Source organism: Carcharodon carcharias, chromosome 21 (assembly GCF_017639515.1).
Source record: "Carcharodon carcharias isolate sCarCar2 chromosome 21, sCarCar2.pri, whole genome shotgun sequence".
In the NCBI taxonomy this organism is placed as follows: domain Eukaryota; kingdom Metazoa; phylum Chordata; class Chondrichthyes; order Lamniformes; family Lamnidae; genus Carcharodon; species Carcharodon carcharias.
In genome coordinates, this window is record NC_054487.1 from 50,360,542 (window position 1) to 50,374,777 (window position 14,236).

Consider the following 14,236-nt stretch of genomic DNA (forward strand, 5'->3'; position numbering starts at 1 on the left):
TTTAAGGAACACTCTGCATTTCTGGTTTTCCTACCAAAGTGGATAACTTTACATTGTTCCACATTATATTCCATCTGCCATGTTCTTGCCCACTCACTTAGCTTGTCTAAATCCTCATCTACAAGGCGTAAGTCAGGAGCGTTAGCAAATCTCCCTGTAAGGATATTGGTCCTGGTCCTGCTAAGGTGTAGTCCGTCCTCCTTGTACAGGTCCCACCTGCCACAGAAATGGTCACAATGCCTCAGAAATCTAAAGCCCTCCCTCCTACACCATCTCTCCAGCCATTTGCCATATCCTCCTTGTTGTTCTTACTGGCACATGACACTGGGAATTTCTGAGATTACTGCATTTGAAGTCCTGCTTTTTAATCACTTTCCTAGCTCTCTCAAATCTGCTTTCAGGACCTCAGTCCTCTTTCTACCTATGCTGTTGGTACCACCATAGACTATGACCTCTGGCTGTTCACCCTCCCCCATAAGAATATCTTGCAGCTGCTCAGTTACATCCTTCACCCTGGCACCATGGGGGCAACATACCCCATCCTGGAGTTACGCCTATGGCCACAGAAATGCTCATCTGTCCCACTTGAATAAGGTACCAGAGCACAACTAGTAACTGGAAATGTACCACAGGGGGCCAATGCTTTCCAAAATGGAGAAATGGGGCAAATGTTGACAGCAATGAATCCTCAGCTTAACGCTTAAACTCTCTGGGCTTTTACTAACTCATTCTTATTTGAAGAACTAACTGGAGAATATTTATGAAAAGGCTAATCTTAATTTTATTTTCACTTTCTGAGACTAAAAGCCAACAAGCTCCCCGGACCTGATTGGCTACATCCTAAAGTTTTAAAGGAGGCAGCTAGAGAGATGGTGGATGCATTGGTTTCAATCTTCCAGAATCCCCTAGATTTTAGAACGGTCCCTACGGATTAGATAGTAGAAAACATAACTCTAACATTAAAACAAGGGAGAGAAAACGAGGAGCTATAGGCCAAATATCCTGACATCAATTGTAGGAACAATGCTAGAAACTATTATTAGGAACATGACAACGGGACATTAAGAAAATCCTAAATATGATTGGGCACAGCCAACATGTTTGGCAAATCAGTTGCAATTTTTTTTTGAGGACATAACAAGCAGGGGATAAGGGAAACCACTGGATTTGGTTAGCGTATTTGAACTTTCAAAAGGCATTTAATAAGGTGCCACGCAAGAGATTATTGCACAAAATTAGAGCCCAAGGGATGGGTGAATTATATTAGCTTGGACTGAGGAATGGTTGAAGGACAGAAATCAGAGGGTAGGAGCAAAAATAATGTTTTTTGGTTGAAGGCTGTAAATATTAGGGAACCACAAGGATCTGTTGGTTGGCCTCATCTATTTATAATCCATATCAATGATGTAGATGTGGAGTCTGGATAGTGTGTCCAAGTCTGTTGTTGATGCAAAATCAGGTGGGAAAGGAAGCTGTTAGAAGCACATATGAAGGCTGCAAAATGATTTAGACAGGTTAAGTGATTGGGCAAGAACATAGTAGATGGAGCATAACATGGAGAAGTATGAAGTTTTCCATTTTGATAGAAAAAATAGGAAAGAAGAATATTTTCTAAATGGCGAAGAGAGTGGGAATGTTAGTATTCAGAAGGGCCATGGTGTCCTTGTAAATGAATCATAGAAATTTGATATTTAAGTACAGCAAGCTTCCACGCAGAAGCAAAATAAATGTAGACTTCAGAAAGAGAAACTTAACTGTACTAGGGGGGTGGACAGGCTTTATTGCACCAATGGTGGGGTGACAGACAGCCATTATAGGTCAATGGAGCTATTGATATTGGAATTCTCAGTAAAGCACAAGGTGCTCATTACAACTAAAAGTAACAGGTAAGTTAATATTAACATTGAAATTCCAATTAGAAATAACTAAATAGCAGTTTACAAGGAGCTGGCAAATTGTTATCCATGTTTTAAGCTCCATTAAAATGCTAACTTAGCACTTGTTCCCATGCAATTAGTCAAGTACACACCAATAATTGCGTGCGTACCTGAAGTATCTCAAAAAATGAATTCGCACCATGAAAGGGAACAACAGGAAACATCACCCACTGTAGTGATTGCAAAGCAGTTGAAACATGTGTGATCCAGTTTAAGTGGCATACCTGAATGATGAGATAAACCAAACAACTTCATTAATTGACTTACCCTTTCTGTGACTGAATACTGATGAGTGTCTGCTGAGAATTTGTAGGTATTAAGTTTTGTTGGCACAATTGTGATGAAGTATTGAAACATCTGATTATCTAAAATACAAACAATGCATTTGAAAGAACTGCATACACAAAAAATCTCACAACAGGTATCTATCACAAAACTATAAAAAAGTACAAATGTCCATAAACAATTCAAGAGAATAGAAAAGTGGCATGTTCTCACATAGTAACATGCCAATATCAATCCGCATCTGATCAGTGAGATACATGACAATGAGCATGGGTAATTTTCCTCTGAGTTTTTTTTTCCTCGTGGGCAACAGTTAGTATCTCAACTATATAGTCAAGATCAGATCACAAAATTACTGAGTTGAGCCATGGACAAATCACATCCTACCATTCGGTGGCACAGCGTGCTGATAACACTTACACAGTTACTAATTTGGCGTATTACTGTTAGTTACAGATTAAATGTCTAATTCAAGCACAGATTATGCATGTGGTATGCTTGACGTGGGCCTTCCTCTACTCAGGACATCCAGGAAGCAACACATGCATGAAGTGTTGGAAGGTTGTATTGCTTGAGCACAAAAATGCTGAGCTTCAGCTGAATGCAATTTGCACCATATAACAACTTGTATTGATATAGTGTCTTTAACGTGATAAAATGTCCCAAGGCATTTCACAGAGGCATTATGAAATAAAATATGATGCCAAGCCAAAAGTACAGAGGACCAAAAGCTTGGTCAAAGAGGTGGGCTTTAAGGAGCAATTTAAAGGAGGAAATTGAGCTCAAGCGGTGAAGAGGTTTAGGGAGGGAATTAAAATCAGGAATGCTGAAGAGGTCAGAATTCAAAGAATGCAGATATCTCAGGTCAATTGCAGGGGAGAGACAGGTCATAGAGAAATTTGAAAACAAGGGAGGAAATTTTAAAATCAAGGCACTGTTGAGCCAGGAGTCAAAATAGTTTAACGAGCACAGAGGTGATGTGTGAATGCGATTTATTGCAAACCAGGGCACGTCAAGTTTACAGATGGTAGAATGTGGGAGGTCAGCCAGGAGAGCGTTGGAACAATAAAGTCTGGAGGTAACATGCATGGAAGATGATTTCAGCAGTACAAGAGCAGGGGCAGGGGCAGAGTTGGGCAATGTTACAAATGTAGAAATACATAATCCTATTGATGGCACAGATATGTGGTTGAAAGCTCATCTCGATATCAACTATGACACTCAAGTTGCGAATAGTCAGGTTCAGCCTCAGACCGTTGCCAAGGAAAGGAATTGAGTAAGAAGCAGGTGCCGTCAGCATACATGAGGAAAATGACATTTGTTTTCAAACCAAGGGATAGCATCTAGGTGAGAAATAGGAGGGGGCGAAGGAGAGACCCTTCAGAGCACACTAGAGGTAATGGTGCAGGAGTTGGAAGAAGAGCACTGATAATGATTCTCTGGCAACTATTAGATAAGAATGGAACTAGGTGAGTGCAGTTCTACACAGCTGGATGACAATGGAGAGGTGTTAGGAGGAGGATGGTGTGATCAACTGTGTCAAAGGCTCCAAGGAGGGGGAAAATTTACCTTTGTCACAGTCACATGGCTTTTTAAAAAAAATTCTTTCCCAGGATATGGGCACTGATGAGGTCAGCATTTGTTGCCCATCCCTAATCGCCCTTGAGATAGTGGAGGTGAGCCGCCTTTTCGAACTTCTGGAGTCCATGTGGTATAGATACACTCTCAGTGCTGTTAGAGAGGGAATTCCAGGATTTTGACCCAACAACAGTGAAGGAACAGTGATATATTTCCAAATCAGGATGGTGGGTGGCCTGGAGAGAACTTGCAAGTGGTGGTGTTCCCATGCATCTACTGGCCTTGTCCTTCTGGGTAGTAAAAGCTATGGATTTAGAAGCACTGTAACTTGTATTTGGTACTCACTGCTGCCACTGTGCTTCAGGGGTGGAGTGACTGATTGCTTAAAGTGGTGGAGGGGGTGCCATCAAGCTGGCTGCTTTGTCCTGGGTGGTGTTGAGCTTCTCGTGTTGTTGGAGCTGTACTCATCCAGGCAAGTGGAGAGTGTTTCATCACACTTCTGACTTGTGCCTTGTAGATGAAGAGGCATTGGGGAGAATTACTTGCTGCAGAATTCCCAGCCTCTAATCTATTCTTGTAGCTAGTCTAATTCAATTTCTAATCAATGGTAACGGCTCAGGATGTTGATAGTGGAGGATTCAACGATGATAATGCCATTGACTGTCATGGGGAGATGGTTAACTTCTCTTGTTGGAGGAGGTCATTTCCTGACACTTGGGTGGTACAAATGTTACTTGGCACTTGTAAGCTCACATCCGAATGTTGTTCAGATCTTGCAGCACATGGACACGGACTGCTTCAGTATCTGAAGAGTCGTGAATGGTACCGAAAATTGTGGAATCAGCAGCAAACATCCCCACCCTGGATCTTATGATGGAAGATAGGCTATTGATTAAGCAACTAAAGATGGTTGGGCCTAGAATCCTGAAGAACTCCTACAGCAATGTTCTAGGACAGATGATTGACCTCCAACAACCACAACCATCTTCCTTTGTGCCAGATATGACTGCAACCAGTGGGCAGCTTTTCCCTGATTCCCACTGACTCCAGTTTTGCAAAGGCTCCTCAATGCTACACTTGATCAAATGTTGCCTTGATATCAAGGGAACTCACTCTCCCCTTGCCTCTTGAGTTCAACACTTTTGGCCATCTTTGGATCAAGACTGTAATAAGGTCAGGAGCTGAGTGGTCCTGGCAGAATCCAATCTGAGTGTCAGGGAGCAGGTTATTGCTGTGTAAGTGCCACTTGATAGCACTGTTGATGACCCCGTCCATCACTTTACCAATGACCAAAAGTAGATAGTGGCAGGTTGGATTTGTCCTGATTTGTGTACACAAGACTTACCAGGGCAATTTTCTACATTGCCAGCTAGATGCCAGTTTTGTAGCTATTCTGGAACAACTTGGCTAGGGGTGTGACAAGTTCTAGAGCACAAGTCTTCAGTGCTACTGCTGGATGTTGTCAGGGCCTTTGCAGTATCCAGTGTCTTCAGCCATTTCTTGATATCACGTGGAGTGAATTGAATTGGCTGAAGTCTGGCATTTGAGATGCTGGAGACCTCAGCAGAAGGGCGAGATAGATCACCCACTCGGCACTTCTGGCTGAAGATGGTTGCAAATGCTCCAGCCTCGTCTTTTGCTTTGACATGCTAGACTCTTCCATCATTGTGGATGGGGATACTTGTGGAGCCTCCTTCTCCGGTTAGTTATTTAATTTTCCACCACTATTCATGGCTGGATGCAGCAGGACTGCAGAGCTTAGTTGATTTGTTGGCTGTTGGAGCACTTAGCTCTGCCTATCGCATGCAGCTTCCACTCTATGGCATGCAAGTAGTCCTGTGTTGTAGCTTCATCAGGTTGTCCCCTCATTTTTAGGTATGCCTTGGAATGCCCTCCCCCACTCTTCACTAAACCAGCGTGGATCGCCCTGCTTGAGTGATGGTAGAATGTGGCATTTGCTGGGTTGCAGGTTGACACTGAATACAATTCTGCTGCTTCTGATGGCCCACAGCACTTCATGGATGCCCAGTTTTACGTTGCTAGATTTGTTTGAAATCTACTCCATTTAGCATGCTAGTAATGCTATGCAACATAATGGAGGGTATCCTCAATGAGAAGGCAGGATTATGCCTCCACAAGGAATGTGCAGTGGTCACTTCATCAATACTATCATGGACAGGTGCACCTGCTATTGGTGATTAGGTTTTTTCTTCTTGTTGGTTCCCTCACCACCTGCCGCAGAGCCTGTCTAACAGCCATGTCCGTTAGGGCTCAGTGGTGTCAGTAGTGGTGCTACCAAGCCACTCGGTGATAGACATTGAAGTACCCCGCCCAGAGAGCATTCTGTCACCCTCAGTGCTTCTTCCAAGCGGTACTCAACATAGAGTACTGATTCATCAGCTTAGGCCCGGGGGTGGTGGGGGGGGCGGGGGGGGGGTTGAGGTGGTGGATGGTGGTGGTAGGTGGTAATCAGCAGGTTTTATACTTGTGTTTCACCTGATGTCATGAGACTTCATGGCGTCTAGAGTCAATGTTGATGACTCCCAGGAAATTCCTTCCTGATCGTATACCACTGTTCTGCTGGTGGGTCTGTCCTCCCATGCTCACTGAATCATATCTTACAGACAATCTCAGGCTTCACTAGCCTGCGGGACAGCTCTCCCAATTTTGTCACAAGCCTCAAATGTTGGGAGGGCTTTGCAGGGTTGACAGTGCTTTTTAAAAAAAAATTCACTTCTGGGATCTGGGTGTCGCTGGCTTGGACAGCACTTACTGCCCAATCCTAATTGCCTCTGAGGTGGTGGTGATGGTGAGCTGCCCTTCTTTAACTGATGCAGTCCATTGGTGTAGGTACTCACAGTGCTGATGGGGAGGAGTTCCAGGATTGGACCCAGTGACAGTGCTGTTGCCATTTCTGGTGACTAAATTGATGCCAAGTGGTTTGTCTGGCTCATTCTTTTTTGATTTTGTATTGGTTTGGTACAAGTGAGTGGCTTGCTAGGCCACTTCAGAGGACATTTAAGAGCCAACCACATTGATGTGAGTCTGAACTCACACGTAAGCCAGACTGGGTGAGGATGAACAGCTTTCCTTCCCTGTAGGAACTTAGTGAACCAGATGGGATTTTACAACATTCAACAATGATTTTAATTCTAGATTAACCAAATTTAAATTTGAACCCATGGCCCTACAGCATTCGCCTGGGCCTCTGGATTACTAAAGCAGTGTCATTACCACTACCTAACCACCTGCCATTTGTGGCTTTGGTACTGCTGCAGGGGCGGAAACTTGATTGAGGGATTAAAAGATTGAGTTCTGGGAAAGATGGGCACAGATTTGGGAGGCGACAATTCATTCAAGGACTTTAGACAGGAAATGGACATTAGAGTTGGGATGGTAGTTCGCAAAGGCTAGCTGGCAGATTTGAAGGAGAGCGCGTGTGTGCACGAGAGAGAGAGAGAACGAGAGAGAGAGAGCGTGAGAGAGAGAGCGTGAGAGAGAGATAGCGTGAGAGAGAGATAGCGTGAGAGAGAGATAGCGTGAGAGAGAGAGATAGCGTGAGAGAGAGAGATAGCGTGAGAGAGAGAGATAGCGTGAGAGAGAGAGATAGCGTGAGAGAGAGAGATAGCGTGAGAGAGAGAGATAGCGTGAGAGAGAGAGATAGCGTGAGAGAGAGATAGCGTGAGAGAGAGATAGCGTGAGAGAGAGCGTGAGAGAGAGAGCGAGGGGTTTCCAGTGGTTTGGTGTGAATAGGGTAGGGGGGAGCTGGAGTTGAATCCCAAGGACTAGATGAGCTTGGAAAGGGCATAACGGGAATTCGCACTTGGGCAATAAGGAACTTTAGAGGATGCCTGGCCCAGCGGACTAGGGGAAGAGAGAGAAAAGGCTGATCAGATGGTCTCAACTTGATGACAAAGAAATCCATGTGTTTTTCACTCATGTTGGAGGTGAGGGTGGAGAAAACTGGGGAGAGTGGTTTAAGAAGATGGCTTGCAGTAGAGAAAGGAAGCCGAGGTACTTTTGCATTCCAGGATGATTAAGGAGTAATAAAAAGTTTTCATAGACAAGAGCACTACCCAATAATGCTTCGTATGGTTCAGCCAGATCTGGCAGTGAATGACTAAACCAGTTGTCCACCATATCTATTGTCTGCATCCCTTGGACTTAAGGGAGTAACAATGACGGCTGTAACGGGGGGATGACCAGGGTGTAAGAGAATAATTATTTTAATGGGCATGAGGGCACCGTAGGTGGAGGTGAGGTTGTGGCAGATTGGTAGCTGCAAAATGTGAGAAGAATGGAAGGCCAAAGGCTCGACAGTTGGGACTTTGAGAATGTTACTCTAAGCAAAATGGGGAATTATTATTTCCAGGGGAGGATACAGGAAGAAGTAGAGGGGGGAAATGGGATGTGGGTGGAGAGCGCTATACAGGAGGAGGAAAGGTTAATGAACAATTTCTAGGAAGCAGTCACACCAGAAACAGAGGCGTCAGGAGCAAGGTAAATGGGTGTCCATACATATAAAGCAGGGGAAAAAAGGTAACATAGTAGAAAGCCTCTGTGCATTTGAAACTGTTCAAGTGTTGTTCTGTGCTGAATGCATGTAATGAGGACCAGATCAGAGATACTATATGGTGAGAACCATAAGCATTACCACAGAAATTTGGAGCATGGGGTTACCCAGGGGGAACAGAAAGAAAGAGGAAACAAGTTAAGTGGTAAGGGGTTCAACTATTAAATGGAAAGACAACCTATATAGTAGCTGTGACCTTGTAGGGCAAGTGGAAAAACTTTTGGAAAGCGAGATAAAAGCCAAAAGGTGTGGTCAATGTAGGAACAATGATATAGAAAGGACCAGTATGGAGGTCTTTCAAAGGCAGCATGAGGAATTTGGGGTAAGGCTAAAAAGAAATGGCCAAAGCTGAGCAGCAAGACCTCAAGGATAGTAAATACAAAATGGCTTGCTGTGGGCACTCTGGGAAGTTTAGGCAATGGCATATTAGAATCATCAACATGTGGCTAGTGAGATGATGCAGGAGGGAGGGTTTTAATTCCTGGGACATTGGGGCCTATTCTGGGACAAAGGGAAACTGTTCAATGACAGGTTTCATCTAATATAGAGAGGTACCAAAGCGTTTTCAAAAACGATCAGTAAGGCAGTTGAGTGGGTTTAAATTAGTCTAGCAAATGTGGAGGTAGGTGGGTGGGTGGGGGAAGGAAATCAAAAATAACTAGGTTAAGAAAAATTAGAAAAGAGCAAGAATATTAAACAATAACTATAATTGTGCTTATATGAATGGAAATATAAGGAATAAGTGTGAGCTAAAAGTGCTTTTATAAAAGGGAAGAAATAGATCTTGTAGGAATGGCTGCATCCTGACTGTGGAATTAACTTGCAAAGTTTTAGGAAGGACTAGGGAGGTGCATAGCATTTCGTCAGTAAGGATCTAAGTTACAAGAGAGTTGGATGATGGAAGTGGTACTGGATAGAATTAAAGGTCAGCAAAGAGAAAATGTTAAAAGTAATATATTACAGGCTACCAAATAATTTCAATTTTGTGGGAGAGAATATGAGAGATGAGCACCAAGTCATCCGGTATAATCCTAGGAGATTTCAATCTTCCTCATGTTGACACGAGTACACAATGGGACAAGTCTGCATGCAAACACGAATTTACTAAAATTGTGAGGGTCTAGTTTCTATGACAGTGTGTTAAGGAACCTACAAGGGTTATTATAGTATTGGTTTTAGATCTGGTGAATGAGTTGGAAATAATAAGCCAAGTAGAAGTTTGAGCACCTTTAAGATCTAATGGCATAATGTTCTGACATTCTTCTTAGTCACAAGGGTAGAAAACAAAAGGAGGCCAATTAAAAAGCATAATTTTAAACAAGTCGATTTTAAGGGTATTGCAGAATACATGGGAATGGTAAAATTGGAAGATACTGGAAGTAAAAGATGTGGAAAGGAAGTGGAATATTTTAAAAAGGGATAGCTGTCAAGATGTAAAAGAAATTTATACTTAAGTAAGTAGGAACAGGATGAAGAGAAAGTCTAGTTTGGCTTTCTAACAAAGTTGTGAAAGGGATTAGGGTGAAAGGAAGATAAAACGCACATTTTTAACTTTAACTGTGGAGAGTGGTGAGGCAAGGGGCTTTCCACTGACCACAAATAAAGCCTCGCTGAAGGATCTAGCAACCTCTGTGGCAGGAGCTTTAATTCTCTTGATATGCAGTGGATTGTAGCGTTCTTTAATGAGGAGTCCCAGCATCGAATTGCAGAGATGTTATCAAGCTGATCAAGTAGCCAATCAAATTAAAGAACGGTCATAGACAGCAAACATGGAAATGAAAAGCGTTAATAATCACAGAAAATGTTGGAGATCCTCAGCAGGTCAGGCAGTATCTGTGGAATGAGGAAGAGGGATAATATTTCAGATCTGTGACCTTTGTACTGATGATAGGTGACAGGCCTGAACCATTAACTCGGTTCTCTCTCCACAGATGCTACCAGATCTGCCGAGTATCACCAAGATTTTCTGTTTTTGTTTCAGATTTTCAGCATTTGCAATAGTGTACTTTTCTTCTAGCATTAATAATCAAATCACTTTTTAAAAAAATTACACAATGTAAGAGAATTGGGACATACAAATGGGGTGAAGGTAGAAGCTGAAATATCATGAAAAGGCTTCAGATTTTAAAAAATTAACTCCAGTTTTAAAAAAAATCTAGTAATTAAATCATAATTGAGACAGTTAACAACATTTCACATTTCTTCAGGGTCAGTTAACTACTTAGCTAGCTATTAATCAGACTGCTGTTAAAAACAATAACACCACATTGAACATGGCTTGACTTAAGGGGTTTCTAACAGACCTCCAAGAGCAGAAAAGGGGAAATTCCAGCCACCACAATTGCTACAGCTGTTTGCCAGTTCTGTTTTGGGTGAGGGGTCGGGGCACATGGGTACAGAGTGCAGTTTGCACAGACTGCAATTTCAGGACTTCTGTGTTCCTATGTGCTTTCGCTAAATCCTTAAGTTGCAGTCAGATTCATAGGGATATTATCAGTGAATGTTTGCCATAAACCCCAACCGCCCCCCCAACACCCTCACAAATTCCAGGTACAAATGATCAGCAAAATAACAGGACAGGGAGATCTAAAAAGATATGCTGAGGATTAGAGCAAGAAACTGAGAAAGCCTGCAATGAGGGGTCACAACAAAAACATAGCTGAAAACAAAGCCGGACAATAAAGCATTTTTCAAGTATACCAGCAGTAAACAAAGGGTGCAAAGAGACACTGTGCCACTAAAAATGACAAGTGGAAGTGGTTCACAAACAAGATGGAGGAGGGAATACCAGAATTGAGGTTATATCTTATGGGTGAATGCAAAATCACAAGAAAGGGTATATTGGGGAAGCTTAGGTACAGTAATATAGTCATTGTGTTAATGGACTAGTATTCCAGAGGTCTGTACTAATGATCCAATGACATGAGTTCAAATCCCACCAAAGGAGCTGGAAAACTTAATTAATTAAATAACAATCTGGAATAAAAAGCTAGTATTAATAATGCTGACCATGTATCTAGTGGAGGACTGTAGTAAAATCCCATTTAAAAAAATACCATCATTCTTGGGATGTGGGAATTGCTGGCAAGGCCAACATTTATTGCCCATTCTCAATTGCCCTTGAGAAGGTCATGGTTAGCCGTTTTCTTGAACCACTGCATCCATGTGGTATCAGTTCACGTGACAGCCTTTGACCCGGAAACAGTACAGTAAGGAAAATTTATAATTTCTTTAAAATGTCTGTGGTATATGTAATTGTTTTTAAGAATGTTTGAAAAGGATTTTTAAAGGGTTTGCATCAATTGTAAAGGGATCAGTAGTAAAGGGATAATGGCCTATGTGACCTGGCGGCCCTTGATCTAGAAGCAGTACCAACACAAAGGAAGTTAAGATAGAAGTCGTGTGGCCAGACACAAAGGAGAGCTGCAAACACAAAGGAGAGCTACAAGCAAAGGAACTGGAGGGTGAAGGCCCAGATGCAGACACAGAGAAAGGAGATAGAAAGGGAGAGAAAGAGGAACATATACCAAATTCGAGCGAGAAGTAAATCACTCTCAGGAAGAGCCAGTTTTTCTTTGACAGAAAAGGAGGCAGGAGCTTTTAGAGGCAATGTGTGAACTGGCAAAAAAAGGTCTAAAACCTGGAAAGCAATGTGAATAGCTTGGAAGTGCTAAACAGCTGGGTGTTTGCCCCAGAAATGGCCAAACCATGAACTAGGCAGTGATTGGTTAGTCATCTAAAAAGGAACTCTGGAACCCTACATCATCAGGATTGTAGTGACCTGAGGGAGAGGGGATTCCCAGACCCTGGCTGATAATTATTGTAACTGTGAAACTCAGAAGTGAAAACTGTTGTCAGATAGGACTCCTGAGTTACACTGCATGAATAGAGAACAGCATATTATGGAACTATATAGCTACATAATGCCATGCATGCTGAAGGGAATGCTTGTGGTTGTGTAAGAAATATCATGTATAGACCATAAGGTGAAAGCATTATTTGCCTGTTAATTCAGGTTAAAGCAAAAGGCACAAAAAGTGAAATCTTATTGGCAATTTCTTAATTTGCAGGTTGTCTGGTAATATTTGGTTTACGGTTTCCCCACAGGGATTGTAACAACACCCACAGTGCTATAGCAGTTTGATAAAACTGAGCGGCTTCCTGAAGCATTTTAGAGGGCAGTTAAGAGTCAACCACATTTCTGAGAGTCTGGAGTTTCACGTAGGCCAGACCAGGCAAGGGCAGCAGATTTTCTCCCCTGAAGGACGTTAGTGATGAGTTTTTAAGACAAATCTGTGCATCTGGCTCACCAATATCTGAGTGAAGGAATCCACAGTCTTTACCTGGTCTGCGTCTAAATGCGACTCATCTTCCCCTCCATCCTAATTTATGCTGTCTTCCTTCCATTCACTAATTCACTCACCTATCAATTATCTGTATCAATCAACCCTCACACTTACATATGCTTCACTGTCATGAAGCTATTAATGTATATATTATTGGAAAATATTTTTAAAAATAGTCTGTGGGTGTATCTTACCTGGATTACAGACAGCTGGTTTGGGTGCTTTGATGTGTACTAGTTTTGATATGTAAGAGAGATAGCGTGTATTTGCATTTTTTGAATAGAGCATTCAAGAAGTGGGGTGAAAACTTGACACCTATCTAGTGCTACCAAGCAATAGGTCTGTATTACTAATAAAATTGGTACTATGAAAGAGGTTTCATTGTTAAAAGGTGAAGTTCAAAGAGGCTGGTGACACAATGAGAATTTGAATCCAATCAGTGGTGGTAGGTAGGTAGGAGTAGTTTTCGGGTGTACAGAGCAGAGGCAATGTAGGATCAAAAGGCAGCTGGCAAGCCTCCAACTGGCTCCACAGGAACCAAGTGAAAAGAACCTCATTTTGAATTCATAAGATGAAAATGCTTTGCCTGGTGTCTGGTTAAGTTGCTGTTGCCTTAATGGAGATTAGTTTGGGAATGTGTTAAAAACGATAGTAGTAATTTGAAGCCATGTGTACATATATATTTTTAACCTGTGTAAATTATTAAAATGTTTCATTTAGTTTAATGTAAAACCTTGAGAACTGATGTTCTGATTGCTGAATTTAGTCACATCTCAAACATAATACTTAAAATTATCAGTTATGACAGTTGTTTAAAGTTTCCCTCTGGGATTTTTAAATAACTCCGCTTCATCAACTGCATCGGTCATAATATTCACCCTCATGCATTTTAGCACTGCTGCAAGCCTTACAGCTGCAAAATAAAGACATCATGACTGCTGCCAGGATACCAGGCATTGACCTTTTATGATACACTGCCTATGGTCACATACCAGCTGGATATTCGGGGAATGAAACCCCTTTCAGTTCCAGCTGAAAGCAAAGTTAACAGGCAGCACCTGGAAAAGTGATTTGCATACAGTCAATGGCACCCATTGATGGGATTTACTTGTGCTCCTTAAAGAAGCAGACTGAAACTGAGTTGATTGGGTTCTAGAGGTGCATGTTTGCAATGTGCATCTGTAAATAAAAGCTTATAAATGTGTAAAAACTCAGCTCCAGTTCTATTCTTCACCACCTAATTATCTAGAGCGTAGCACTTACTGAAACACAGACATCTCACACACATTTTCCTATCTGAACCTTAGTTAGTAAAATGATTCCCTGAGCACCCTGAGTGGATATGGGCTTCTACTGAAAGCCCTTCTCCCCCTTCCACTTCCAGTAGCTGGTCCTGTGCTGTGGGGCCTCTGTCATTCCCCAGACTTTGCAGTATTACAAGGGGAAATGACTACTCTTGCACCCATGTCTGGGAGCAATCAATTTATGCAGAAGCAGTGAAGGTAACAAGTCTTTTA

General features: G+C 42.2%; 1 protein-coding gene across 4 annotated transcripts in view; it reads right to left on the minus strand.

Moving 5' to 3' along the window:
* ergic2 (ERGIC and golgi 2) overlaps positions 1-14,236 on the minus strand; it is an 80,316-nt gene that overhangs the window by 18,337 nt on the left and 47,743 nt on the right. For all 4 annotated transcript variants that reach the window (XM_041216134.1, XM_041216135.1, XM_041216136.1 and 1 more), the window contains exon 11: positions 2,205-2,302. In XM_041216134.1, the coding sequence (XP_041072068.1) occupies positions 2,205-2,302 (98 nt within the window). The remainder of the gene's footprint in view (positions 1-2,204; positions 2,303-14,236) is intronic.